This window comes from Propithecus coquereli, unplaced genomic scaffold, assembly GCF_000956105.1.
Source record: "Propithecus coquereli isolate 6110/MARCELLA unplaced genomic scaffold, Pcoq_1.0 Scaffold74, whole genome shotgun sequence".
Classification (NCBI taxonomy): Eukaryota; Metazoa; Chordata; class Mammalia; order Primates; family Indriidae; genus Propithecus; species Propithecus coquereli.
This window is the reverse complement of record NW_012153507.1, coordinates 1,942,378-1,968,661: the sequence shown is the minus strand read 5'-3', so window position 1 is coordinate 1,968,661 and position 26,284 is coordinate 1,942,378. Positions and strand designations below refer to the sequence as shown.

The 26,284-nt window shown below is 33.7% G+C and overlaps 1 protein-coding gene across 1 annotated transcript in view; it reads left to right on the top strand.

Annotated features, from left to right (window-relative positions):
• The window catches only part of MMS22L (MMS22-like, DNA repair protein), a 159,989-nt gene that overhangs the window by 26,420 nt on the left and 107,285 nt on the right, over positions 1 to 26,284 (top strand). The window contains exons 10-13 of the mRNA XM_012661840.1: positions 6,005 to 6,067; positions 13,818 to 13,934; positions 16,137 to 16,363; positions 18,909 to 19,418. Coding sequence (XP_012517294.1) covers positions 6,005 to 6,067; positions 13,818 to 13,934; positions 16,137 to 16,363; positions 18,909 to 19,418 — 917 coding nt within the window. The remainder of the gene's footprint in view (positions 1 to 6,004; positions 6,068 to 13,817; positions 13,935 to 16,136; positions 16,364 to 18,908; positions 19,419 to 26,284) is intronic.

Here is a 26,284-nt window from a genome sequence, read left to right as displayed (position 1 = left end):
AACGATGATGAAGTTTGCTTCTGATAAGATGGAGATTTTAACTAGTATATTAATTTCTAGTTAGAAATATTTTTTACAATATTACTTAAGAAGCTTTATGAATAAAACCTAAGCTGGTATATGTTTATTTGAAGCCCTATTTGTATCTAATTTATTCCATATTCAGAAATGAATAGTATTATAGTATTATATCAGCCCATCAGTTCCATGAAATATCTATAGTCATGAAGCCTATGTGTCTGTATTTTCAAAATTGGTCTTTTTTATGGGATGGTTTTCAAACCTAGCTGATTGTCAGACCTACCTGTGAGTTTTTAAAAATCCAGATTTCTAGGTCTCAACTGTGGAGATCCTGATTTAACAATCTGATTTGGAGTGTGGAAATCCTTATTTTTAAAACATTCCGTGGTTCTCATCCTCTATGAGGAGCAGGAACCATTGCTCTGTGAGACATGTTCCCTGATGGGCCTGATAGATTTTCTCTTGGAGTACTGGACAGACTTCAGGTTTGAGAAATTATCCATGGAATCTGAGGGCCAGTTAGTATTAACATAGCCTCTTAGAAATAGAAAGGGCCTCAAGAAGTCCTCTAAATGATCCCCCTAATAATAAAAGGCCCTTTAGGAGATCGCAAGATAAGGTGAAATAAGTCAGAAATTGTTCTGAGAAGTTGATAGACAGCTCAGTATCAATGTATTTAAGTATTCTACCAATTTATTGAGAGAAGTCAGTAGAATGAATTTCTCACAGAAAATTATGTGTCCTTTGTTTCTGTCCATCATTATTTGCCATGCTAATACAGAGTAAATAGTCGATACATTTCAGCAATATCCATTATTACTATAGTAGCTCTTTTATTAAGTTTTTTTGTAGAGTTAATATGCTAATGTTTCACATCTTTTAATTATTAGAATGTTAGAACAACATTAAAGAAACTCAAAAAATTTACCTGTAATTCTAAAATGCTTAACATAAGCATTTTCATTTCTCTACCAACCTTAATTCCTCCAAGTACTTATTTCCTATTTTAATCAATGTATATAAGTACGGTAATTAGTTAAGCACTTTTGAGTTCCTATTGTGTGTTATCATAGTATTAGGTGCCTATGAGAGGATACACATGAAACAGATTATGCTGCCTCTTGCTTTAAGGAACAGGCTTTTAGGTTATTAATTCTTGTTGGAACTTCATTGACACTTGAGTGAGTGGCATATTTCAATATTGGTTGATATTAACCCCTAGATACTCTTAGTGTGGTAGGCAATCTAGCCACATTTATTTATATACACACATATATAAATACATTTCTTTACCATTACTATTGTAATGTTAAATTGCACTGGTACAACTACCCATGGTTGCATTGCTGAAATCAGTCTTCTGTACAGAGAACTCCAGAGGAGATTATTGCTTTTATTACTTCTTAATTGAGATAGTAAATGAATTGTTTTTGTTTAAAATAGCTTAACCTCTGTTTTTTAATATTTTTCAGGAGCTTCTGTGTAATTTTCTTTTGCCAAAATACTTCTTTTTTTAAAAATCTTATACTTTTAAATTATGTAGAAGATTTTAAAAGAGCCATGATACTTGAAAAAGAACCACTCATATGATAAAAATAAGGATGTCTAATATATGTGTGTATATGTACATTTAAAATAAACCTTGCCTTTATATATGAGTCCTCAAAGAGCTGGAAATATCTCTGGGTTTCTTAGAGTCTTTTGAAGAAAAACTCAAGCTCTCTAGTTAGTAGTTTTCATTAAAGGTGAAGTATATTATATGTCTCATTTGCAACATATTTAATAATCTCACAGTGATTACAATAATTAAGCTCAGTGAAGTGTTATGAAGAAGGTAAGAGGGTAATATATCCATTTTATAAGTAAAGAAATTGAGGGGCACAATGGCTAAATATTACCCTATTTTATCCCATAGATAAACTTGCTATTGATATTCTCCTAAGGATTGCCTCTTACAAATAGTTCTTTGGTAGGGTAAGGTAACCATGTGTTCTAGTTGCCAGGACAGTCCCTGTTTATACCTATTATCCACTTATCCTATCTGGTTAATTTTTCCTTTTACTCTCAAAAGTATCTCATTTTGCTTAAAAAATCAGATAGTCATTCTAATCTATGAACATAAAGGCATATTGGCTTATTCTTTCAGAAAGATTATACAGGATGTTAATTTGGATCTGGGATATATTTAGACTGGAATTTTGAAAATTGCCTAAATTCTTTTTTTACTCCTTATGATATATTAGCATAACTAACTGCAATAGAGGAAATGTTTATGCAGTAAGCATATTTTATTCCACTAAATAAAAAGCAATCTAATGTGAGAGATGATATGAAGTAATAATGGCTAGTGATACATTCTTCACTAGAAAAATACCTCTAATCTTGTGACAACCTGGACATGTTTCAGTTTTTAAATGTGAACTGCCTTGCCCTGAAAGTTACTGTGAAATCTTTCCACTTTAAATAGGTTTCAGATATGATTAACTATTTTTTATCTTAAAAGTTTCTGGAACTTGAAGTTTTGCTATAGTGGATTTAAATCACAAATATAGCCAATTTCTTAGTATAGGACTATAAGAATAATTTGGTATCTCACTTCTTATGTTAGAGGCTTTAGATTTTCATACATTTCTGTTTAATGCTTTTCTCTCAACCTAGATGAGAGTATATTATTCTCTCACAATCTCAGTCATCAGTTTTAAAACCACATACAATTTAAAAAGGAAAATTACTTTTGGGCATTGCAGGGGTCAGTTTTAACAGTGCTTTCCCTGCCCAGAACATAGTGCAATCAGTCAGCCTAGCTGATGCTCATCTTTGAGAAGTCTGAAATAGTAACCAGGTAAAAGTGTGAAATGTAACCTTAACATGAGAGTTGCACCAGGCTATCTAGTCTGCTGGAAGTGGGGTGTAGAGGATCTATATTATATTTCTGGTGGAAATACAACCTATACTAAAGCTTAAATGGGTATCTTAGTTTAAATGGTGGGATAAGAAATATAAAATGTAGCCCCAAATTGATGACTTCTTACCTCCTTTCTTTCAGCAGAATTAACTTGGTATGTAGAAAAGAGGTTACAGTGGTGTAATTTGGTGTGTGGGAAAAAATGCTGTAGCTGCACAAGGTTAAATGGTTTTGTGGAAGAAAAATCTGTACTTCTGATACGTATTCTCTTACATTTGATTTGGGCATGATAGACTTGCCATTTTTTCCTTTGAATTATGATGTTTTTAAATTATAGCCACAATACTGATCCACATAGTTGAAATTATTTAGGTGAGAATTACACTATTTTTCTATAATTCTTGTAATTCAAATGCCTTGATAGAAGAGAACAATAGAAATATACTCATTAACACTGTCCATTTGTAAAGCTAAAACTTAAATTACTTCAACCCTGTCATGTTCCTCCTTATTTGCCACTAGTAGTGACATTTTCTTAAAAAAAAAAATGATATGAAAATGAATTGCTGAAATCTAGGGGAAAGCCTACTAAGGAAAAAAAAATTAGTTACTAATACATGGTATAGTAGAAGGGATACTGGCTTCAGTGCCAGACCAACTTGGATTTGAATCCATTCTCTGACTTGTACACATAGGACCTTTTATGTTTTCTGTGAAATGGGAGACTTTTTTTTGTAGAAGTAATAAGTAAAGGGCCTAACACAATGTACATATAGTATTGATGCAACAAAACAACAAAATGATTTTTTTGATTGGGGCGGGGGTAATTTTAGGGCCAACTGCCCAGGGTAGGGACTGCCCTCACTTCTGATACCAATTGCAAGCTGGGAGATTCCCCAAAACATCCTCAGGTTTGATAATTTGTTAGGACACATAGAACTCATTGAAAGCCATTATGCTTATGGTTATGGTTTCTTACAAGGAAAGGATATAGATTAAAATCAGCCAAGAGATGAAGCACACAGGCTAGAGTCTAGGATAAGTACCATATGTGGATCTTTTGTTATTCTTTTCCCATGGAGTCAGGATATGTTAGTCTCCTGGCATCATTGTGTGGCAGTATACAGGGAGTGTTGCAAACCAGGGGTGCTCACCCAAGCTTCAGTGTCCATAGTTATTGTTGAATCTCCATTATGTGGGCATGAACTGTTGATTACCCACATGATTAATCTCAGTCTCCAGATCAGCTGACCCAGTCTCCAGCCTAAGTCACATTGTTGGTCTTTTGAGCATGACAAGACCCTGCTCTAAGACTACATAGGTGTGACCAACCTTTGTTCTCTAACATTATTAGATTATTCAGTGTGACCATAGGCCCCCAAGCAAACAAAAATGCTCCTATCTGGCCCAGAGATTACCTCCCAAGAAACTAAAGGCAAAGGCCAGATTTCTTTAGGCAAGGCCAAGTTCTTTACTCTGCATTCTCTCTAGATAAATGTTTTTTGCATTCACTTCGTTTATATAAATGTATTTCAAAATAGTCAATAATTCTTTTACTAAAAGTAAGTCATTGTATTAGTAATCTATTGCTATGTAACAATTTAGCAGCTTAAGACAAAAAATTATTATCTCATTCTCTCAGTTTCTGAGAGTTAGGCATTTAGGTCAGTTTTGCTGGGTGGTCTGGCTTAGGGTCTCATGAGCTTGCAGTCAAGCTGTCAGCCAGGATTTCAGTCTCTGAAGACTTAACTGAGGCTGGAGGATTTGCTTTCAATCTTACTTTCATTGCCAGAATGCTTCAGTTACTCATCATATGGGCTGTTCTCAATATGGCTTTTCCCAGATCAAGTCAACAGAAGAGAGTGTTGTCAAGATGGAAGCTTCAGTGTCTTGTAACTTAATCTTAGACGTGACATACTGTCACTTATATTGGCATTGGTAGTCTATCAGTGACAGGCAACCTTGGTACATAGTGGGAAGGGATTACATAAAGCATGAATATCAGGAGAAAAGTGCCATGTTAGAGGCTAATAACCATAGCCACTAAGCATCTTTATTAAGGAGATATTTATTTAGTGATTTAGTATACTTAGCATCTTACATAAACAGTGCTCAGCCATTTAAAATCATGCAAATATTGAATATGCTTTAACCCTTTATTGGTCATTTGAGTTCATCCTTATGAACATCATATTCATTATAATAGGGTTAATAGGGTGTGATGAGGGTCTTTGCCTTTACTTTTTAAGGCCTCTGGTTTTGCTTTTTGAGGTCTTACGATTACTTTTTATACATTTTTTTCCGTATTAAAAACTAGTCATTACTTGCTTCCTCTTGCAGGTGCTTTGCTTCTGGTTTTGGCCAGTATCCACATATCCAGACCTTTAAGAACTGAGTATTAAGTGAACCAAGTATCTTGGTGATACCAAGTGAACCAAGAATGTATTCCAGTCTTTCCTATTGGAAAAATGGAATTGTTTTTAGTGCCTAGCCTTTGTGAAAGTTCTTTTTAGCTTTCTTCCTTACTGTGGAGAGTTTTCTAGAGAGTTGGAGTTTCCAGATAGTTGGCCATTGGCTAAATGAGGTAGCATTGTGCAAAGTTTTACATTTTCTATATAAGATTTTTAGTTACTTTTATTTACCAAAGTAGATGGTCTCAGGGCTCTTATGCATAAGATGAAGGAAAAAATGTTTAGTGAGTAAAGTGGAGAATAGGGGAGAATACTCAGCATAAAAAACTCCAAAAAATACATTTAGATATATAAAGGTTTTTTATATTAAATTACATCTGACAGCAGAAATTAAATATTTATTAAAATATTTATATTCTTATAGAAGCACCAGTATTTAGTAAAACAACTTCTGATAAGTTTATATTGAATTGGAATAGTAGTAAATTTTTTTCCATTAAGTCCATCAATTAACTCTTTGCCAAAGTAATATTAGAAATTCAAGAAATTTCAGTGATGCTTGATGATAGAGAAAATACACTTCACACTTAATTTGCTGTACCATAGCTTTAAATATATTCATAATCGAGCAATAATTTTGATGCAATAATATTTTCTGCCTTTCTAGAGACAGATAGAATCAAATTGGAGCTTTGTAGAAGAACTGCTGAAAAAGTCCATCAGTATCCAGGTATGCAATTAAAGTGAGACAATTTGTGGACTTTGCTAAATTTTTATGTTACAAATTTTACTTATAAAACCAAGTAAATTGTTAAAATAATGTAAGTAACAAATAACTTATTAAAAACTTGTGATAAAATCGTTCTTCAAAGGGTCAACTCACAGTACTTCCTTTTAGTGATTATCCATTAAAAATTTTTGTAACACTGAGCTGTCAGTTAAAGGACAAAGATAATTATCCTAGTTGGTGACTTTGACAAAATGTATTCAATATAAATAGTAGATGCTTGAGAACTTTAAGCCATTCCTTGACTGTATGATATCAAACTAGGAGACATGATGAGGGAGATAGTCAGTGGCACTAGAAATTCAGCTATATCCTCATCACAGCAGGAAGGTGACTTGCCTTGCTGAGCAATTTGTCTTACAGGCTTGAATCATATTCTAACTGATAAGGTCCTAGTTTCTGAGCACTCATTTTATACCTTATCATTTTTCTTTCTGCAGAGCTGTTAATGTAGTGCTTCATGGCCCAGAGGTCAGACTTGACCTCCTTTTAAAACAGTTTTAAATATACTATTTATCACATCTTTAAATATGTTATATTATAGCCCTGTAAAGTTTTGCAATGGAAGTTATCATTTATGTAAGAGTCTACAGAAAATTATAGTGAAGAATATTTCTTAATTTGGGGAATAAGTACTTTTAAGAAATAAAGATTTTTTTTAAATTTGAAGAGGAATAAATGCCTATTATTTACATTAACTCTGACTTTTTCAGGTGAAACATAAATACATTAGTTATAATATGAATCTTCTAATTATGAACTAAGAATTCTAGCTTAGAATGCCAATGAATTGTGTGTGCGTAAATTGTACCAGAAGCAAAAGCTCTGTTATCCTTTTAGAATCTTTCCTCCAACCTCTGTAAAAGTTTTTATTTCTATTTCATTTTTGTCCCGTATCATTTTAATGGGTCTTCTTCACTCTTTTTGAGAACATATTGATTTAGTGACTCAAAAGGTTTCTATATATATATTTATTTCAAGAATGTAGAGAATCACTAAAAAGTGGTTGTGAAATGGTAAGACATATTTTACAGGGGTTATTGTCATTTGCATCAGTTATTAATCCAGTCTTAATGCCTTAGCATAGCTTGGTTAAAACCACAAAGAATTTCAGTAAAGTCTGGATAATGTTTTTGTTTTTGTTTTTCTGTTGACAGTTCCTGCATCTGGAGCTTTAATTTCCAAATTAAGTTGTAACTGCTTGTGTCCTTTAAATTTCCTTCTTCTAGACCTCTGTTTCTGTTATATATAATAATTTTTAAACTTTCAGTTCTAACAGTATGAATTTATGGTTTTGTTCAGCTAAGTTTTAAGTTACAGAGTATTTCTTAGAAGAATCTAAAGGTTTGTATGGATAAATATATATTAATATATATCTCCATCCTGGTCAGGGACAACAGAAGGGAAAATTTGTCTTCATCTGTATTCCATAAAAAAGTTTGCTTTTTGGCTAAGAGATTGAAAACCTTTAAACACTTTTAGTTTCTTGAAAATCATTACTTTTTTACCTTTGGATTTTGACTCCCTATAATTTTGATTTTAAATGAAATAAACCATATTTTTTTGAGAGAAGACTTTGTTTAGTTGGAATGTCTTACTCATATTGTGTTGAAACTTATTCTGACACTGCATAGCATGCTTTTACAATATAGCTAGTATTTTAGTGGTGGCAATTAAAGCTGTTTTTAAGATGAAGTAGTAGTTCTTGGAAGTAGGTAGGATGACCAACCATCCCGATTTGCCTGGCCTAGGGTTTCAGTGCTAAACCAGGAAAGTTAAGAGCAAATTGACATGAGTCAGTCACCCTAGAAGTAGGGGTAGTACAACTAATCTAAGAAACATTCTCTCTGAATTTAGTTCTAGCATAAAGTCAAAGTAATATCTTTCCCGTGGAAGAAGAGGTCATTATAATATTTAGGAAGAAGTACTATCCTGGTTCTCTTGGATATTCCTTCAGTTTTATTGTTCCTTGATTATATCAAATTATATTGTATAAGTAGTACAAGACTGCTTGCTGGAGTTCTAGGAACCAATTTTGTGGATACAGTAGGTGGTCATAAACAATAAATAATATATTTGAATAAAGCTATCAATTTGATTATATCTGTTTTCCCCCATTGGGGTAAATTAAAATCTGATTATGCTCATGTATGTTGACTTGGTCTCCAATGGTGATAAAAGAGTTCATTTACTATATTTAAAAAAAAAAACCTTCCAAAATGTACAGCAGTCTTCAGATAAAATTGATAGAAACTCCACTATAGTTTTAATTAAGCAAATAATGTTTCAAATCTTTTCTTCTAGCCAGAGAGCATCTTCCAGAAATAGACATGGAGCTGTAGTTTAGTAAAGAGAGCATGTATCTTTTAATTTTACTTACTTAGGTACAATTATATGGTTATGGGCTTTAAAAAGTTTTTTAGAGATAATCTTATTTAATATTTATGAATATTAATTGTAAACATTTGTTCTATCTTTAGAACAGCATTATTGTTTTCATATGAAAAGAAGTTTCAGTTTTAGCCTACCTATTTTTTTTCCTTCCTTCCTTCCTTCCTTCCTTTTTTTCTTCTCCTGCTTTTTAAAGGCCTCATTATTTAATGAGGTTACAGAAATAATTTTCTATTTTTTTAAAGGTCATGGAAGGGTATTTAAAAAATAAGCCTAAAAGAAGATTTTATTTTGATTTGTCAAATATACTTTAATTTGGAGAGTCCAAGGCTAGAAACAACTCAGAATGTGATTAGATCTGAATAATGTAGAACAGTAATCTTCTAATTACTAATTAATAAGAGTAGTGTTTCTTGAGCAGAAGGTTCTTGGCTGGGATATTGAAGTCCAACTCTGTTTATTCAGTCCTAAAATAACAGTTATCATTTGGCTTGCAAATAAATTTTATTCTTCTGATGGTTTCTGATAAGTAGATTAGTTATGCATAAATAAATGAACCAGTTAAATTGTATATATTATAACCAGTTGTTGAATTGCCATGTGTATATAATAACTAAGCTAAAAGAGTAAATCTTTTTATTATCGGTTTAATGAAAGATTTGTCCTATGCAATATGCCCAAATTTAATATGCCTACATTTGATCTTTTAAAATAAAGATAAGAAGACATCCTTTAAAAAAGGTCTAATGCAGAGATTAGGAGTAAGCATATTCATTTAATATAATTTGATGGAATATGCATTAAATAGCTCATTCTCTCTCGGGCATGCGCATGCGCTCTCTCTTTCTCTCTGTCTCTCTCACACACACACACACACACACACACATATGCATGCGCACACACACATAGCTGAAATGAGATACCCTGAGAGCCCATAAGGGCCTCTGAAAAATGCAGGAGATGAGTAGCACTCCTTGAGCCAGGCAGGTTTAAGGCTGTGTGAAAAAGAGGCCCATAGTCCTTCTGGCTTATTAAACAATTTTTAATTGGATGGCATGGATTTACATGTCTTTAATCAAATCTCTGTGATTAGGTAGGGTTTGAGCTTAAAACTTAGAAAATTGAAATGCATCAGCTTAAGGAACAATACTATGAACCTGTTGCTTTTACTATTTGATCATTGAAAGAATCAGCATGGTCTAAAAAAGTACGTTTCTTTCCTGCATATAACAAAATGATACCTGTCCTTGTGCAAGCACTGTACTTAACACTTAATGTACATTTTTTCACTTACTGTTGTCACAATCTTATATAGTGATAATATTCTTGTTTCCATTTTACACCTTACGAGGCTGAGGCCTAGAGGGGTTGATGAACTTGTCTAGGTTCACACAGCTAACTTAGGTAGTAACAGCCAGGATTTGAACCTTCATGTGTGTTTGATTCCACTATGTAATACCTCAAAGCATTTAACTTTCTAGGATTCTTAATAAAACTACTTACCTTCAGTATTTCTATTTTAATATTTCTTTGCTATTATGTGTTCGTCTAGTAATGCATTTAGTTTCTAGACCTGTTTTGTTCATACTTGTGGGCAGCATCTCCATTTTCCATAGTGTTTTTGTTGTTTTCTTCTCCAGTAAGTGTGATGGGAAGATGTAAGAAATTAATATACTGAAGTGTTCTCAGATATTCCTTCCCACTATATTTCAGCTCTTTTTATTATGAATTTGAGCTATGATGTTTGCTGTCTCCCTACTCCTGACTGCTGTGTACTTCTGCTTTAGCTATCTAGACTTGAAGGATAGACAAGTTCTTTCTCTCCTAATTCAACTGATATACATATACACACCTTTAAAAGTGAATTTTTAAGAAAAACATTAAAGTTCAAAATAAAGCAATAGTTGAAGATACAGAATATGAAAATGTAGAATATATAACAAATGCTATCTGTAATTGACTACAGACTAAAAACCATGTGTTTTCTAAGTCATACTCAACTGATAGCATAACCTATCATGCCAGAACTCTGGAGAATGGTATTTTCTAAGCCATTTCTTTTCTTTTTAATTTGCAGCCACTAGAAGAGAAATGAGGGGAAATTCATTTCATTTCCTTCAAAAAAATAAAGGAAAATAATTTCCTCATGATTGGGCACAGTGCAAAGAGCGTGGGTTCTTGCCTCCCAAAGACTTTGATTCAAATCTTGGTCTGGTCACTAAGCAATCTTGATCACATCTGTTGTCCACTAAATGTTCATTTCTTTTCCCTCCTGTGTTTTGGAAGGTGGCATAGAATAATAGTATGTGTAGCAGAAGCTTTGGGGTTATAAAGCCTAGTGCCTAACCAAGTGGGCTTGGATGAGCTATTTCTAAGTTCTGAGTCTCAACCTTCTTTTCTATAAAATGAAGATAATAAAATTGAGATGGTATCAGACATACATGAATTCACATGTACAGCATGTCACATGATGCCTGACACATAGTTGGTATTCATCCTTTCATATATTTTCATGGGTTTTACATAGCAAAATGAATTTCGGATGGCAAATAAAACCCTTCAAAGTGAACTTTGATAACATAACCCACTGTTTTACCTTGCAAGCAAAAGAAATTAGTATGCTTTATTTCAATTAAATACTGTGCCATAGGAATCAATATGAACCTAGATTTAGTTTAATATTTTCATAATAAAATCAGAGAATGTTAGTGATTTACAGAACCTTACCTTCTTTGGTTAAATGAGTTTAATTGTCTATTGAAGAATCTAAATGTCTTTCGCAAAGCCATACTACAACTTGATCAGAAGAGGCACCAGAACCCAGATCTTAGTTTTGTTCATGAATCATTTATTGAGAGTCTTTGGTGAAACAGTCATTGTGCTAGGCTCTGAGGGCATTATCCCACCCTCAGAGAGCTCTTAGACAATTGAAGGCAGGTAAACATTAAATGTAACCTATGATACAAGTATGCTTTACTATGCTGTGGGAGCATAAAAAGAGGTCACTGTCTAGTGTGGGAGTTAGTACTAGAGGGCTTATAGTTTGAAGTGTATATTATTTATTTTATTTATTTATGTTTTTTTAGACACGAGGTCTTGCTCTGCTGCCCAGGCTGGAGTGCAGTGGCATGATCATAGCTTACTGCTGTGATCAAACTCATGGCCTCAAGCAATCCTCCCACCTTAGACTCCTGAGTAGCTAGAATTACAGGTATAAGCCACTGTGCCTGGCCAAAGTGTACTTTAAAGGATGAAAAATTAAAGGAGTTAAGACCTTGCCAAAAAAATCTCCTTTACTCATGTTTCTTTCAGTCACTCTCATTCATTGAAAAGTTTGGTACCAAGGTCACTGTTCTCTTCTATACCTGTATAGTACTTTTGTTAGTGACCTCAACATTATTATGTATAACTGACCTGCCATCTCACTTTCTTAATATCCTCCCTTCTAATTAGATTTCCATTACTCCACCTACCTCCTCCCATGGTTATATTCTAGTTTTTCATTTTTCATTTTTCTTATCATTTTCATTCTGCCCATCACCATTGATTGACCTTTTCATTTTTCTGTCCTCTTCCATGTCCTTTCTTCCTTAAACATGGTAGATTACACAACCCATTATTATAATTATGCCATCACAAACATTAATGTCATAACCTTTACCTGTTTTAAACCTGAAAAAGCTTATACCTCCTCTCCTACCCCCCACCCACAACTGAATCTTGCAGGTGAAAATCATGCATTCATTCTTACTGACTTGTCTGACTTTAAATTCTTGATCTTCAATCTCAAATGGCAGTCAGCTCTAGAATGTTTGCTTTTCTACTTTCCAAAATGACTTGTTTTAGAACTTCTCTTTTACACACAATTCAACACAATGTCTATCCCAGTCTACTCAGCTCAACAGCTTGCCTCATAAATCATTGAGGAAATAGAACCAGTCAGGTGAGAACTGCTGTCTTTGCACCTTCAAATCTCCCAAGATGTTCACTTTGTACTCCACCTCTCAGAGTGCTTTTCTTTTATGTTAGAAGTGTCACTGTTTCTGTCAAGAGCTAATTCCTTTCCCTGTGTACTAGATCTTATCTCTTCTTACCTGTTCAAGGATTTCATCTCTACTTCCTCACTTCCTATTATCTCCTCAGCCATCCATAGTAGAGCTTCTGTCTTTGCCATACCCCAAACTGCTCTTGCAGGGCCATCAGTGTCTTCTGTATGTTTATCTCCAAGGGTTCTTGCTACTTCTTATTTTAATCTGTCGGCAGGATTCAATCCTATTCACTACTGTCCTTTTCTGAAATACTTCTTTATCTTGTTTGTGTCAGTATCCCTTTTTCTTTCCTCCCCAAAAGTGTAAACTCTCTTAGTGCGTGTACTATGTCTGCCTTATTCATTATCCTATACCTAGTACCTTGGAACAGTGCCTAATATGTAGTAAGCTTTAAATATAATTGAATGATTGGAATTTAGGGATGTGTCATTTAAAAAAAAAAACATATGTCTACTTTTGGCCGGGCAAGGTGACTTACACCTGTAATCCTAGCATTCTGGGAGGCTGAGGTGGTAGGATTGCTTGAGCTCTGGAGTTCAAGACCAGCCTGCTCAAGAGTGAGAACCCGTCTCTACTAAAAATAAAAAAAAAACTAGCTGGTGTGGTGGCACGCTCCTGTAGTCCCAGCTACTCAGGGGGCTGAGGCAGGAGGATCGCTTGAGCCCAGGAGTTTTAGGTTGTAGTGAGCTAGGATGATGCCACCTCACCCTAGCCTGGGTGACAGAGTGAGACTGTGTTTCAACAACAGGGAAAAAAAGTCTACTTTTTTCCCCACTTGATTCTCCTACCATCTCCTAAAAGATTAAAATATATGTACTCTGCCAATCCTCTGGTTTTTAAAAGAACAACTCTTATAACCTGTAAAAGAATTTGACCAAGTACTTAAGTATGACCAAGCCACTCGTGTATATCTTAATTATCATTTTTGCCACTTCTTTCTGATTTGGGTTTTTCTCTGGTTTCTGGGTTTCCAACATAATTGTAAAACACCTACTGTGATTTTTAAATAATTGAATTAAAAGTCAAATTGAGTTATATAATTTCCATTGTCTGAATGTGTTAATGATCTCTAAAACGAGTTTTTGGTAGTATACCTATGTTAATTTAGGCCTTCTGGTCTGAAGATGAGAATGGGTGTGATATAGTGATATATTAATATTCTTTTTAGCTGCAGGTTATACAGTGCAATATCAAGTGATAATATTTATGTTTCCAGAGCCTATTTACTCCCTCATAACTTTATTTTTTAGGAGGGTGTACTAGAAGAACAATTACGAATGTATCTTCACTGTTGTTTGACACTTTGTGATTTCTGGGAACCAAGCATTGCAGTTGTCACAATTTTATGGGAATATTACAGTAAAAACCTGGTGAGTAAATAGAATATGGATTTGTTCCAGGAATTTGAAAATTTTGTACATATTTTAGGAATTTTTATGGTTTAATTATGAATTGTTATGATTTTTTCTTAAAAAGTTAATTTTTGTTCAGAGTAGATTGGAGTAGCTCATGAATAGTTTTATCTTTTAGCAAATATTGTGTATAGAGCTTTGGTATAAAGGAGACAGCATTTGGTATACTTTTTCTCTTCAGAGTGAGTGTAAGCAAAGTGGCAAAAATTGTGGCAGAAAGATATTTTTTAATCCTCATAAATATTTTCTAATAATTATTGCTTGCTCATGATACATTGAACAGACACTGCTGTCTTGAGTACGATACAATCTTGGCACTTCAGTAGCTTATGGGCTGGTAGGTATGTACACATATACTGTGAGGAAAAAAGTTATAATATCATGGAACACCAGAGGAGGTTTTATCTAATCCAATGTATGGACTTGTGCAAGACTTCATGGGGTCATAATTTTTTATCTCGCCCTTGAGAATGAGTAGAATTTTCCAAGTACAGAAGAAAAAGAACATCCAGGTAGAAGGAACAATACAGACAAATGCATGGAGGTATGAAAAAGCATGGTCTATTTCTACCTTGTTAATGGTTCTGAATGATAGGCCTTGGATGACTGTGGGGCAAGACAGGAGATAAGAAAAATGGAAAAAGTAGTCTGGGGTTAGACTATGAAGGGTTGAACATAATGTGAGTTTGAGTTCTGATTTATTTTTTATAGAAAGCAAGGATATGACTTAGGTATGTGTTTGCGAAAGTTTTTTTCTGAAAGTGGTATAAATAAATTGGGTACAAATGGGTTAGTAGTTCATTGTTGTTGTATGAGCAAATAATACTATGGCTGAGAACTAAAATAGGGACAGTGGATTTATTATAGAAAGGAGAGGATGAATGTAGAAGATAAAAATTTTAAAGGTAGATTTAAAAGATTTAGTCACTTGTGTATGGAGAGGAGGTTTGGGATGTTTGAGTTTTCAGGTAGATAAATAGTGAACCCCTTAATCAAGATAGAAAATGGTAGTGGAAGATTTGTAAGTAAACATTAAGTTTGGATTTGTGTATAATGGAGCTTATTAAAATGAGAAAAATACCTTTCTCTGAAGCATAATGTTAGGGTAGTTGGAGAAATAAGCAATTCCAGTTCTGAGGCAGAATGTGTACAAGATGAATCTGGAGTATCTTGTCATGGCAGAAAGCAGGGAAAGTATCAAAGTAAGCTAGAGTCATGTCAGAAGGACACAGGAGCCAACTTGAAGGAACTTCCATTGCCCGAAAAAGTGAGAAAATTTGAGCATAAGCAAGAATAATGACTGCAGTGGATTAAAACATCAAATATGTTTAAATACATGTTCACGATTCTTTATAATGTTCTGGAACAAAAAACCTCATTATTCTGAAAACTGCAAATTAAGGAAAATACAAACGGTATTTTAAAATAATCAGATTTCTGATGACTGATTGAGAAGACATGATAGAATTAGGAAGTCACCATTTTGTACATCTAATCAAATAAGTCACCCAGACAATGCTCATCAATGACTGCTAAAACTGTTAAGTAAAAGATTGGTGGGGATCACTGAAATGGGTGGATCAGGCTTCAACCTGACCAATCTTACCATCAGAAAAAGTCAGAACTTATGTTCGCTAAATGCTACAGGACATACTCAGTACTACCAATGAAAGATTCTTGCCAAAAAATTCAACATGAATCTGATCAAGCCTCTAGTTACTGCCACCAGTTTACAGAAAGGGTAGGAGATAAAAGATTGTGTTAAGTGACACTAGGGGGATACCGCAGCTAATCCAGAATATGAAAAATTTTACACAAAAATAACCTGATATAAAAAATAAGTGGTATAATAAAAACATTGAGAAACTTACAGAATAAAAGAGCTGTAAGGGGCATATCAACCAAATGCAATGTATGGACCTTGTTGTATCGTAATTTGGACAAACCAACAGTTGAAAATGCATCCTGGGGACAATCCAAAATTTGTGCAACACTTGATGCTCTGTGCATTTATGGAATTTTCATTTTGAAGGATATATAATCATGATTATATAATTTCTGTGGTTAAGATGAGTCAAACTTTTAATGAACTAATTGAAATTTTCAGCTTTCCATTTTATTTACTAAGAGACTAATACTTGTTTTCTTTTTTATTTTTAGAATAGTTCCTTCAGCATTTCTTGGCTTCCTTTGAAAGGCCTTTCTAATATCATAAAGTCACCCTCATCAATGCTTGAAATGGTGAAAACTTGCTGTTTTGATAAACAAGACCACAACTTGTGTAAATCCAGCAGTAGTTATACCATTTTCCTTTGTATTTTGGCAAAAGTTGTTAAGAAAGCAATGAAGAACACTGGCCCTCATCCTTGGAAACAAGTAAAAGGAAGGTATGTGTAGTATCTTTCTTTGTGGTAAATATTCACTGATAATTTTTGGAGAAGTATTACTATTTATATTTTGTTAAGTTTACTTGTGGTTGGAGTTTTTACATATATGAAATGTATTTCTTTACCAGACACCAAACCTGCTGGCACCTTCATCTTGGACTTCCCCAGCCTCCAGAACTATGAGCAATAAATTCTGTTATTTATAAATTAAAAAAAATAAAAAAATGTATATTTCTTGATGTAGGATAGCAGAATAAGGCACTTTTTTATCCTGCTAATTTGTTAAAGTAAGCAAACCTCATATCCATCGTTTGCAGAGGGTTTCAGTTTCTTATTTACCTCACCAGTGCTGAAGACTGAAATCCCATATATTTAAGTGGAGGGATATTAGGGAACTGTAGAGGTTTTTTTGCCAAAATTTAATTGTAATGTTCTGTAATCTGTTGCATACAATTTATTAAAAGTGATATAAATAAAAAATATCTCCAAGTTGTACATTGTCAGGTAATAGGGTCAAAGTATAAAATTTTTGTGTTCTTTGAGCCTGGTAGTTCAGAAGCACTGCTTTTTTTTTTTTTTAAGACTAGTCAAGTGCAGTAGTGAGGAGGGGGATTAAATAGGAGAACAAGGAGTTCAATCTGTAACTGACTGTCAACAATCAAGTGAGATAACTCACTACCTTCGGACCAGCCAGCACTGCTTTTTTTGAAGGAGAACTGACTAGAGTATAGTAGAACCAAAAAATGCTAATGTTCTCATTTGGGGATTATGCCCAGGTTTCATTTCTGGTAAAATAAACTTTTGGTTACATTAGTCTATTGTTCGCTCTCTGTCTTTATTTATTTATTTATTTATTTTTTTTTTTTTGAGAGAGAGAGTTTTGCTTGTAATCGATACAATTTTTTTTGATACAATTTTTAATTGTCTTCATTTCTTCTACTTTATTTGCCTGTTGGCCCTTTTCTTGGTCCTCTTTGTGCAGTACACCACCATCAACCACTTGCTCAGTTTATTTGTTGGGACCTCTCAGAGAGCAGAGTACCTCTTACTCTAGGAAGGGACTTCTCAAGAATCACTTAATGAACTTCCTATTTGATTCCCATGGTGAATAATTCTTGTAAGGTTATGGTGACACAATTTGGGTTTTTTATTTAGAATATACTTTTTTAAAATGACAGCTTCTTCATTAAACCTTTAGTAATCATGTGGTTCAAATAGTTTTTTCTTTTGTTCTGTTTGCCAGTTTGTTTTTGAATCTGAAATAATTTTATGGAAGGCAGAATACTCAGAAATTTATTGCTAAAAGAAGAAATCATTTGAATTCATTCAATACTGTATGTCAAGCACCAGAGTGGGGATGGTAGGGAATACAAAGATGATTAAACAGACCTTTACTTTCAGTTGCTTATCAGCTTTTACATAGTTCTTTATAAATAAACATTTAACCTCTCATGAGTATTAATCATTTCCATCCTATTATAAATAGAATAAACCTATTATAGAAGTTTCAAAACTTAATAATTCATAAGTAGGAATTCAAGATGAATTGTTTTCAGTTCTAATCCCTTAATTGATAAAAGTACATTAACTGTTATATTAACTATATTATTAGCTATTGTGTCAACTATTGTATTAAGTAGTATTGATGAGAAGTTTTTTAATGGCTAGTCTTGGACAATTAAACACTAACAATTTTTCTTTGCAGGTAGGTAAAAATAGTTTTTCAACCACCTTGAATTGTCTTAGGGTGTAAGTAAAGCAAGAGCAAGTCTTTGTGAGGGGTAGGAGGAACAAGGATTTAAGAAAAATTGTTACATAAAATTGTCCTGTTAAGATTTCTGTAAAAACACATCAAATTATACTTAAAAAGATCATATATTCTTTCTTATTTGCCAATAAAATAAGGGGGAACTTGAATAAAAGGAAAAGCCATGTACTATATGAAAAGTACATTACTATCCTTTGGGGAAAGACACTGAATCCTTTGCTTACTCATGGATGATTTGCTGCATCCTTGGGACATTTGAAGGTAGGGCTACCATGTGAGTTTGTTTTCTAAGTAGAAAATGTTACAAGGCAGCATCAAGATGAAGAATTAACTTAAAATGTAAAGCAATGAGACTGCCATAAGTATTGAATGAAATTTTCTTTTCAAAGGTAGGTTTTTGTAAATCAAACAATTTTATTTATTTATTTATTTATTTATGAATGACTGAATGAAAGAAAGAAACAGAGTCTTACCCTGTCGCCTAGGCCAGAGTACAGTGACACGATTATAGCTCACTACACCCTTGAACTGGACTCAAATGACCCTGCCACCTCAGCCTCCTGAGTAGCTAGGACCATTAAGTGCATGCCATGCCTGGCTAATTTTTTTTTTTATTTTTTGTAGAGATGGGGTCTTGCTATGTTGCCCCAGCTGGTCATGAACTCCTGACCTCAAGTGATCCTCCTGCCTCAGCTTCCCACAGTGCTGGGATTACAGGTGTAAGCCACTGTGCCCAGCCCAAACAATTTTATTAAAGCAATTTTTTATGTTTTATAGAATATATTCTAAATTCCATCAGAAAAGAATGGAAGAACTAACTGAAGTTGGTCTGCAGAACTTTTTCAACCTCTTTCTACTGTTAGCAGCTGTTGTGGAGGTAGAAGATGTAGCAAGTCATGTTTTAGACCTCCTGAGTTTCCTGAAGCCTGCTTTTATGACATCTCAGAGAGCCCTTATTTGGAAGGGTCAGATGGCCTTCCTCTTGATGTATGCCCAGAAAAATCTGGACATTGGTATTTTGGCTGAAAAATTTTCATGTGCCTTCCGGGAGAAAGCAAAGGAATTCTTGGTGTCTAAGAATGATGAAATGGCACAGAGACAGACTTTCTGGACACTTCTTTCCATCTACATTGATGGTGTTCAAGAAGTGTTTGAGACCAGCTATTGCTTGTATCCTTCCCATGAAAAACTGCTTAATGATGGATTTAGTATGCTTCTGCGAGCTTGTCGAGAATCTGAACTTAGGACTGTATTGAACTTTCTACAAGCTGTTCTGGCCAGAATAAGGTATGTTTTCCAGTCATGTGCTAATTTATTAAGTTGTTTCATATCATCACATATGTTGATTTTATATTAAAGGAGGGTTTTTTTTTTTTTTGAAATCCAAATGTAGAGGAGAGGATTTTGTTTTCTGCTACATTGGCATAGATAAATACACATTGAGTATCCCTTATCTGAAATGCTTGGGACTAGAAGTGTTCTGGAGTTTGGATTTTTTTTGGATTTTGGAATATTTGCATATACATAATGAGATACCTTGGGGATGGGACCCAAGTTTAAGCATAAAATTCATTTATGTTTCATATGTATCTATCCACACAGCCTAAAGGTAATTTTATATAAAATTTTCAATAATTTTGTGCATGAAACATAGTTTTGACTGCAACTTGTCACTTGAGGTCAGGTGTGAAAATTTTCTACTTGTGGTATCATGTTGATGCTCAGAAAGTTTCAGATTTTGGAGAATTTCAAATTTTGGATTTTCAGATTAGGGATGTTCAACCTGTAGTTTTCAAAAGGTTTTCAAACAATAATTCATCAAAAGAAAGCTTAGGTGCAATCACAAGTGGCAAGACTAACTCAGAGCAGCTCTGGTATAATCTCAGACCCATGCCTTACTTAACCCTTCTTTCCCCTGCTACCTCTCAGAACAGAGTGTTTAATACCCATAGGTATGTTACATATATTATAATAAGCAAGACCATGAGCAAAAGTCTGAAGTGGCTTTTACTGAACAATGTGCAATTTTGTTCCCATAAGGAGATTTTGACCACACTGTACCATTAAAAAATAATGGTTTCTTTAAATTTTTGCTGCAAAGTTGTAGCATCAACTGCATCAAATATTTCCAAATAAACCAGTTTGCTCTGAAGTTAACATAGGATTATTCTGTTAATACTACTAATCACCTATATAAAACTGTTTTCAGATCCACTTAAATTATGCAGATACATTAGATGCACAGATACACTCTTACGCAGATACATTAGATAAACAGATACACTCAGACCCAAACTTAATAATGGATAGGAACAATGGTTATGACATTTATTGCCTTTAGGCCCTTTTCACATAACAGTTTTACAGATGAAGTGCATGTTCTCAAGAAGTTATATACTACCAGTCACTGTAGTTGCACACTGTCATGTAAAAATTGCGTATAGAAATATGATTTTATTTGAAATCATGTCTGAAGTTAATGAAGAGATTGCTTCCCTCCTCCTAATATCACATCACAAATGAAGCATCTGTTTTTCATAGGTACTAAGCTCAGCAAAATTTCCAAATTTTAGAAATTTATTCATTATCAAATTTATTTATTACTGGCTTATCTTCTTTATTCTGCGCTGTATTTTCATACTGATTTATCCACAAGTTTTACTCCTCATTAGATATTATATAGTTTTTATATTCGTCAGCTCTCATCAGTTTAAATTGTAAAGGTTTAGCCAGAATTCTTGATCAGGTAATTATGCCCTTGCTCCCTAGTGTAAGCTATATTAAAGTAAGAATCTTAAAGTTCTAACATTTTTGGATGAGTGGATAGGTGGATAAGTAAATTCATAACTAATTTCATAAGCTTTTACTAATTCTCAATCTTGTACATGAACTGTGTTTGTTTTTAGTCTAGCAGAATTTATTAGCAGATTTTATACTTTTCCAAAATACCAACTTTGTTTTATTTGTTCAATTTTTTAATAAATGGTAAGTAGTATTTCCATGTGCTTCCTGGGAAAATTAGAAATTTCTGCATTTCTAGTACTAGTTTTGGTTTGTCTGTATACATATTTGATATATATTTGTCTGAATATATAAAACAAGAAGAAAGAGGAGTGAGCTGGCAAGGAAGGAACTACAGTCCCCAAAAGATTTAGGAGCATAAGAATAAGAAAGGAAGGGAGGTTATGGGTATTTTGAGAAGAGCCAGTCATGGAAACAAAATGGCAGAATCCATCCATCTTTCTGCCTTTTTCATTGAAGATGGGTAAGTCCCTTTTAATCCTTCTTAACAATTGTATTGCTTCTTGCATAGTTTTTTTTTCTTTTTAAACAAATTGATATGCTACAAATACTTTAATCTTTCTACTTAAAAGTTCCTGACAATCTGTTTTTGTTTTTAAAATTATCTTTAAATTGTGAGTGTAATATATCGTCATGATAGAAATGGTAAAGAAAAAAAATATGAGGTGTAAGGTGACAAGTAAAATTTTCTCTCTTCAGCTTCACTTCTTCTCAAATTCAGTGGTTCTCAATGAAGGAGGGGGGGCAGTGAGTTTGTCCCCTAGGGGATTGCCACTGGCATCTAGTGGGCAGAGGTCAGGAATGCTGATATTCACCCTGCAATGCACAGGACAGTGCTGTAGGTCTACTGCATGAAGTAAAATTTTTTCTTATAGAACATTCCAGACATCTTCCTACTATATATATGTTTAAAACACAAAATGGATGATCTTTGTTTTATAATTTCCTTTTTTCACTTAATATTTCCTGGACAGCTTTACCTGTTAGTGCTTGGAGACCTACTTAATTCTTTTTCATGACTAGTTAGTGTTTCATTATATGGATGTACCAAACTTTATTTAGCTAATCCCCAACAATGGAAATTTATATTATTTATCATTTTATGTAATTATAAACACATTTTTAATATCTTTATATATTCATCTCTGTGTACTTGTGGAAGTATACCTATAAATTAATTCCTAAGATTGAATTGGTGTATGTACATTTTAAATGTGGATGTATATTACCAAATTTCATACCAAAAAAAAAAAATTGTACCTGTTTCTACTCTGCCTAGTAATATATGAAAAAGCTTCCATTTTCATTTTTAGATCATTGTATGGAGTGTATTTAGAAAACAATGCAGTCTAAGATAAGAAATATAGGAGTTTGTTAATAATGTCAATTGCAGCTTTGTAATAGTAGAATGAGACTATTTTGAAGGTTGGAGAGGCATTAAAGACGAAAATACAAAGAAAGCAAAAAAATATTTCATATTCATTCACTAACTTGTTTTTGTCTTAAAACTCCTAACTGAAATTTTTCTTGGTATGTAACTCTTCAAAAGTAATGGCTGTAAACACAAGAATAATTCTTATATTCTTGAAAGATTTACAGTTTTTGAATATTGTCTCCTTTATTTCTTTACTAACCCTGCCATCCCTATTTATAGATGAAAAAATGGAAACATGAGACTTTGTGTGACTTACCTAAAATAACACAGATAAATTTCAGAATTGGCATTCAGACTCTAACCCACTATACCACAGTTGCCTTCTTACACCGTTTTTATGATAGTTAATAAGTAACTAAACTGAAAGTAACCATACCACTACCTTTTTAATAAATTACAGGTAATTAAATGAGTAAAATTTGCAAACCTGAAATCATTACCACAATTCATGTACTTCTGAGTGCTTTTATGTTTTGTTTTTACTACTAAAAAAAGGGTAGTTGCTTATTAGGGGACTTTTGATTACTTTGTTTTTATAATTTTGTAACTTGCGTATGTTTTTTTAATAAGTCAATTGGAGAAAATGGATTGAGAGATGTGGAGGCAAGTGAATCATATTTATAACAATTTGTCTTTGATTTATTAGCACCATTTCAACCATCTAAATTTCACTTCTTGCAATAAAAACAAATTTTTGCTCTTTAAATTTAATTTAGTAGAAGTCCTTTAGCATTACAGCCAAAGTTACTTCAGGAGTGTTGGAAAGATATTGCTTGCAAATACATTGTAAGCTATAATACATCTCTGTTAATCTATGGTATCACTATTCAGAAGTACAAAGGTAGGAATCAAGAGGGGATAATGAAGACTGTCGATTATATAAAATGAAAATAAGTTTACATTTATATTAGGAGTTTTCTTTTAACCAGATCTGGATTGAGTTTGTTTGTTGTTTGCTAGTCTTTGAAACAGTGGTAGGGGAGGTGGCAGGTATGCTGTTGGACTTCAGGACTAGCCTACGAAAAAGGACACAGGTGTTTATGATAACATTTGATTCCTTTGACAAATGTATAATTTGATTTTGTCTTATACTACTCAACTGTGGTTGAAAACAATTGCTGTAAAGAATCAAATCTTGTACAACTTCTGTTGCCAAAATTAGCAGTTTTAACAGATAGAAATATGAAGTCAGTGTGTGAATAAGAATGGCATAGCAATATGTAAGTCTTTATTAATGCTGTTGTAATTTAGGCACTGCTGTCTTAAGTTTCTGAAGCTTGCGTAGTAATTTGCACACAATTCTTCAGTTATCTACTGATAACAGTAGATAATAAGAGGAATTGTGACTGGGATAGTTTCATTTGGCCCCATCAATTTTTAACACACTTTCCAATGCAGATATTGTCAAGAGAGACCAGCTTTTAGTTTGAGATCTTTGGGGGAAGGGCCCTAGATATCACTGAGTATTGTTTACCCAAAAAAGAAAGAAGGAAGGCAGGTAGAGAGGGAGAGGAAACAAACAAGAAAAAGTCCTTTAGGTATTTGATCATAAAGATGTAGTCCTAATTCCTTAACCCAAAATCTGGAACTTCATTGAAGATCTTTTCATAGCAGTCTTTTAGCTGTGCCATATACTATTAATACTATTAGAAAGGTCAAAGATATTTTGGAGAGTTGTTGAAAATTACAGCCTAGGCATTTTTTTTTTCTTTTAAGAACAGAGCTAAATTCTTTTTTTTTTTTTTTTTTTTAGACAGAGTCTCACTTTTGTTGCCCGGGCTAGAGTGAGTGCCGTGGCGTCAGCCTGGCTCACAGCAACCTCAAACTCCTGGGCTCAAGCAATCCTTCTGCCTCAGCCTCCCGAGTAGCTGGGACTACAGGCATGCGTTTTTCTATATATTTTTAGTTGTCTGATTAATTTCTTTCTATTTTTAGTAGAGACGGGGTCTCGCTCTTGCTCAGGCTGGTTTCGAACTCTTGAGCTCAAACAATCCGCCCACCTCGGCCTCCCAGAGAGCTGGGATTACAGGCGTGAGCCACCGCGCCCGGCTGGAGAGCTAAATTCTTTGAATTGTGTTTAGTAAGGAAGATGGATTACATAGATTGATGATATTTATTCCTGGCTGCATCTCTGACAAGAGAAAGAAATGAAATACTTTACCTTAGCAATCTCTTCTGTTTTCAAATTCAGGTGGGAATAAGGTATCAGTGCTTGCATAAATGTATGTGCAGGGTGTGTGTTTGTGTGTGTGTGTGTGTAACCAGGTAATAGTTTTATAAGTGTATGACAGAGAAATTATAGGTAGGAAGGAACCAAGATCACTGATTAAAAAGAGAAGCAGCTCCCTCTAGGCTGTTAAGAAATAATAACTTCATATGCCACTTTCTGCTAACTGGAGCTGATGGCTCACTAGAGCATTCTTTATTGCTGATTAAGTAGCATTATGAAAATACTGACTTGGTTATGTTAACTAAATGCCTCTGTGTTTAAAACTTAGTGTGTCAAATAGTTTTAGCAGTCATCTTTAACATTTCACATTACCTTTCTAGAATCACATTTCTACTTCTCACTTGTTGTTATTTGAGGTTAACATGAAAATGGCAGTCTTTTATTTGTGGAGTTAGGTGTAGCCAAAAGCTTTTCTTTAATTATATCCATTCATGCTGCTATAGTTAAGGGTCTGTCAGCATTTCCATTATAAACCTCCATTTTCAGGGTTTTATAACACAGCTATGAAAATTAGCTCTGGGCAAAAACTTGACATACAAGCCCTCATGAGATTCTCCCTCCTCCCCATTCCCCTTTTTCATTTTTACTAAAGTAAGGGTGAGTGATTTCAAAATGCCTTTTGGCATCTGCAAATATCATTTGGAGTTTAAAAAGAAACAATAAATTTTCAGGCTTTGTAGCTGTTTGTTCTACCACTTAAGGGAGGTTGTGGACTTATGAATTTAAGCCAAATGGATATTGATCAACTGACATCCTATTTTGTATTAAACAAGAGCCTAGTTTCAAAGATGTCTAAAGGCAGTTGAGAACTTGCCTAAAATGCAAAAGGTTGAGACTAAGAAATAGTTCAAAAGCGATGATTATTTTTTTTAGATTTTATGTGCTAAAGTACAACTTCTTAAAAGATTAAGTCTCTTTTCCCTGGCTTCAAAATACATCATGAATGTATTTTATATTTTTAAATCCTTTCTTTCTCTCCCCATGAGTCTGGAAGAGCATCCATTTGTTATATATCTGTTTTGACATTTGGGGAGAGTGTATGTGTGTGTACACGCAGAACTGTGTTTATTATTCCCCTCAAATATTTTCATGCTCAGTAGTTTTATTGGTATGGTATTATTCTAAACAAAGATTTTTGGTTTTACTTTCCTTCAGTGAGAGAACTGGGGATTGCCTAGGTGGGTAAGGAGGTAGTACAAGAGAACTATTCTCTTTAGGGTCTGTTGTATGCTCAATAATTTACATGATATTTCTGGAAAAGTAGAATGGATACTCTTGACAGCATGAAAGCTTTTTTCTTCCTTTTGTTGTTGGGTGTTCTGTTAGCGTGAATGGGCTACAGTTTTTAATTATTGAAAAATAGTTTACAACAACCTTAAAACTGGTTATGGCTTTTAAAGTAATCAAATGAGTTATTTCCGTAGTTTGCTTCATATATCCCAGTTTGCCCAAAATGTCTGCTGTTTCATCATATATAATTCAGTGCAAATTTGGGGGCAAGGTCCTGATAACTTGGAGGGGAGCACATAAATATGCTCCATGGAAAAATAAATTACCAATTTTTATTTGAAAACCCAAGTAGAGATATGTTGCTTACTGAGAATGATCCATCTGCCATTTTTGGTTTCTTCACAGCAAGCGCATAGGAATCTCTAAGGGAATGTAGTATAAATCTTAGTGTTTCAG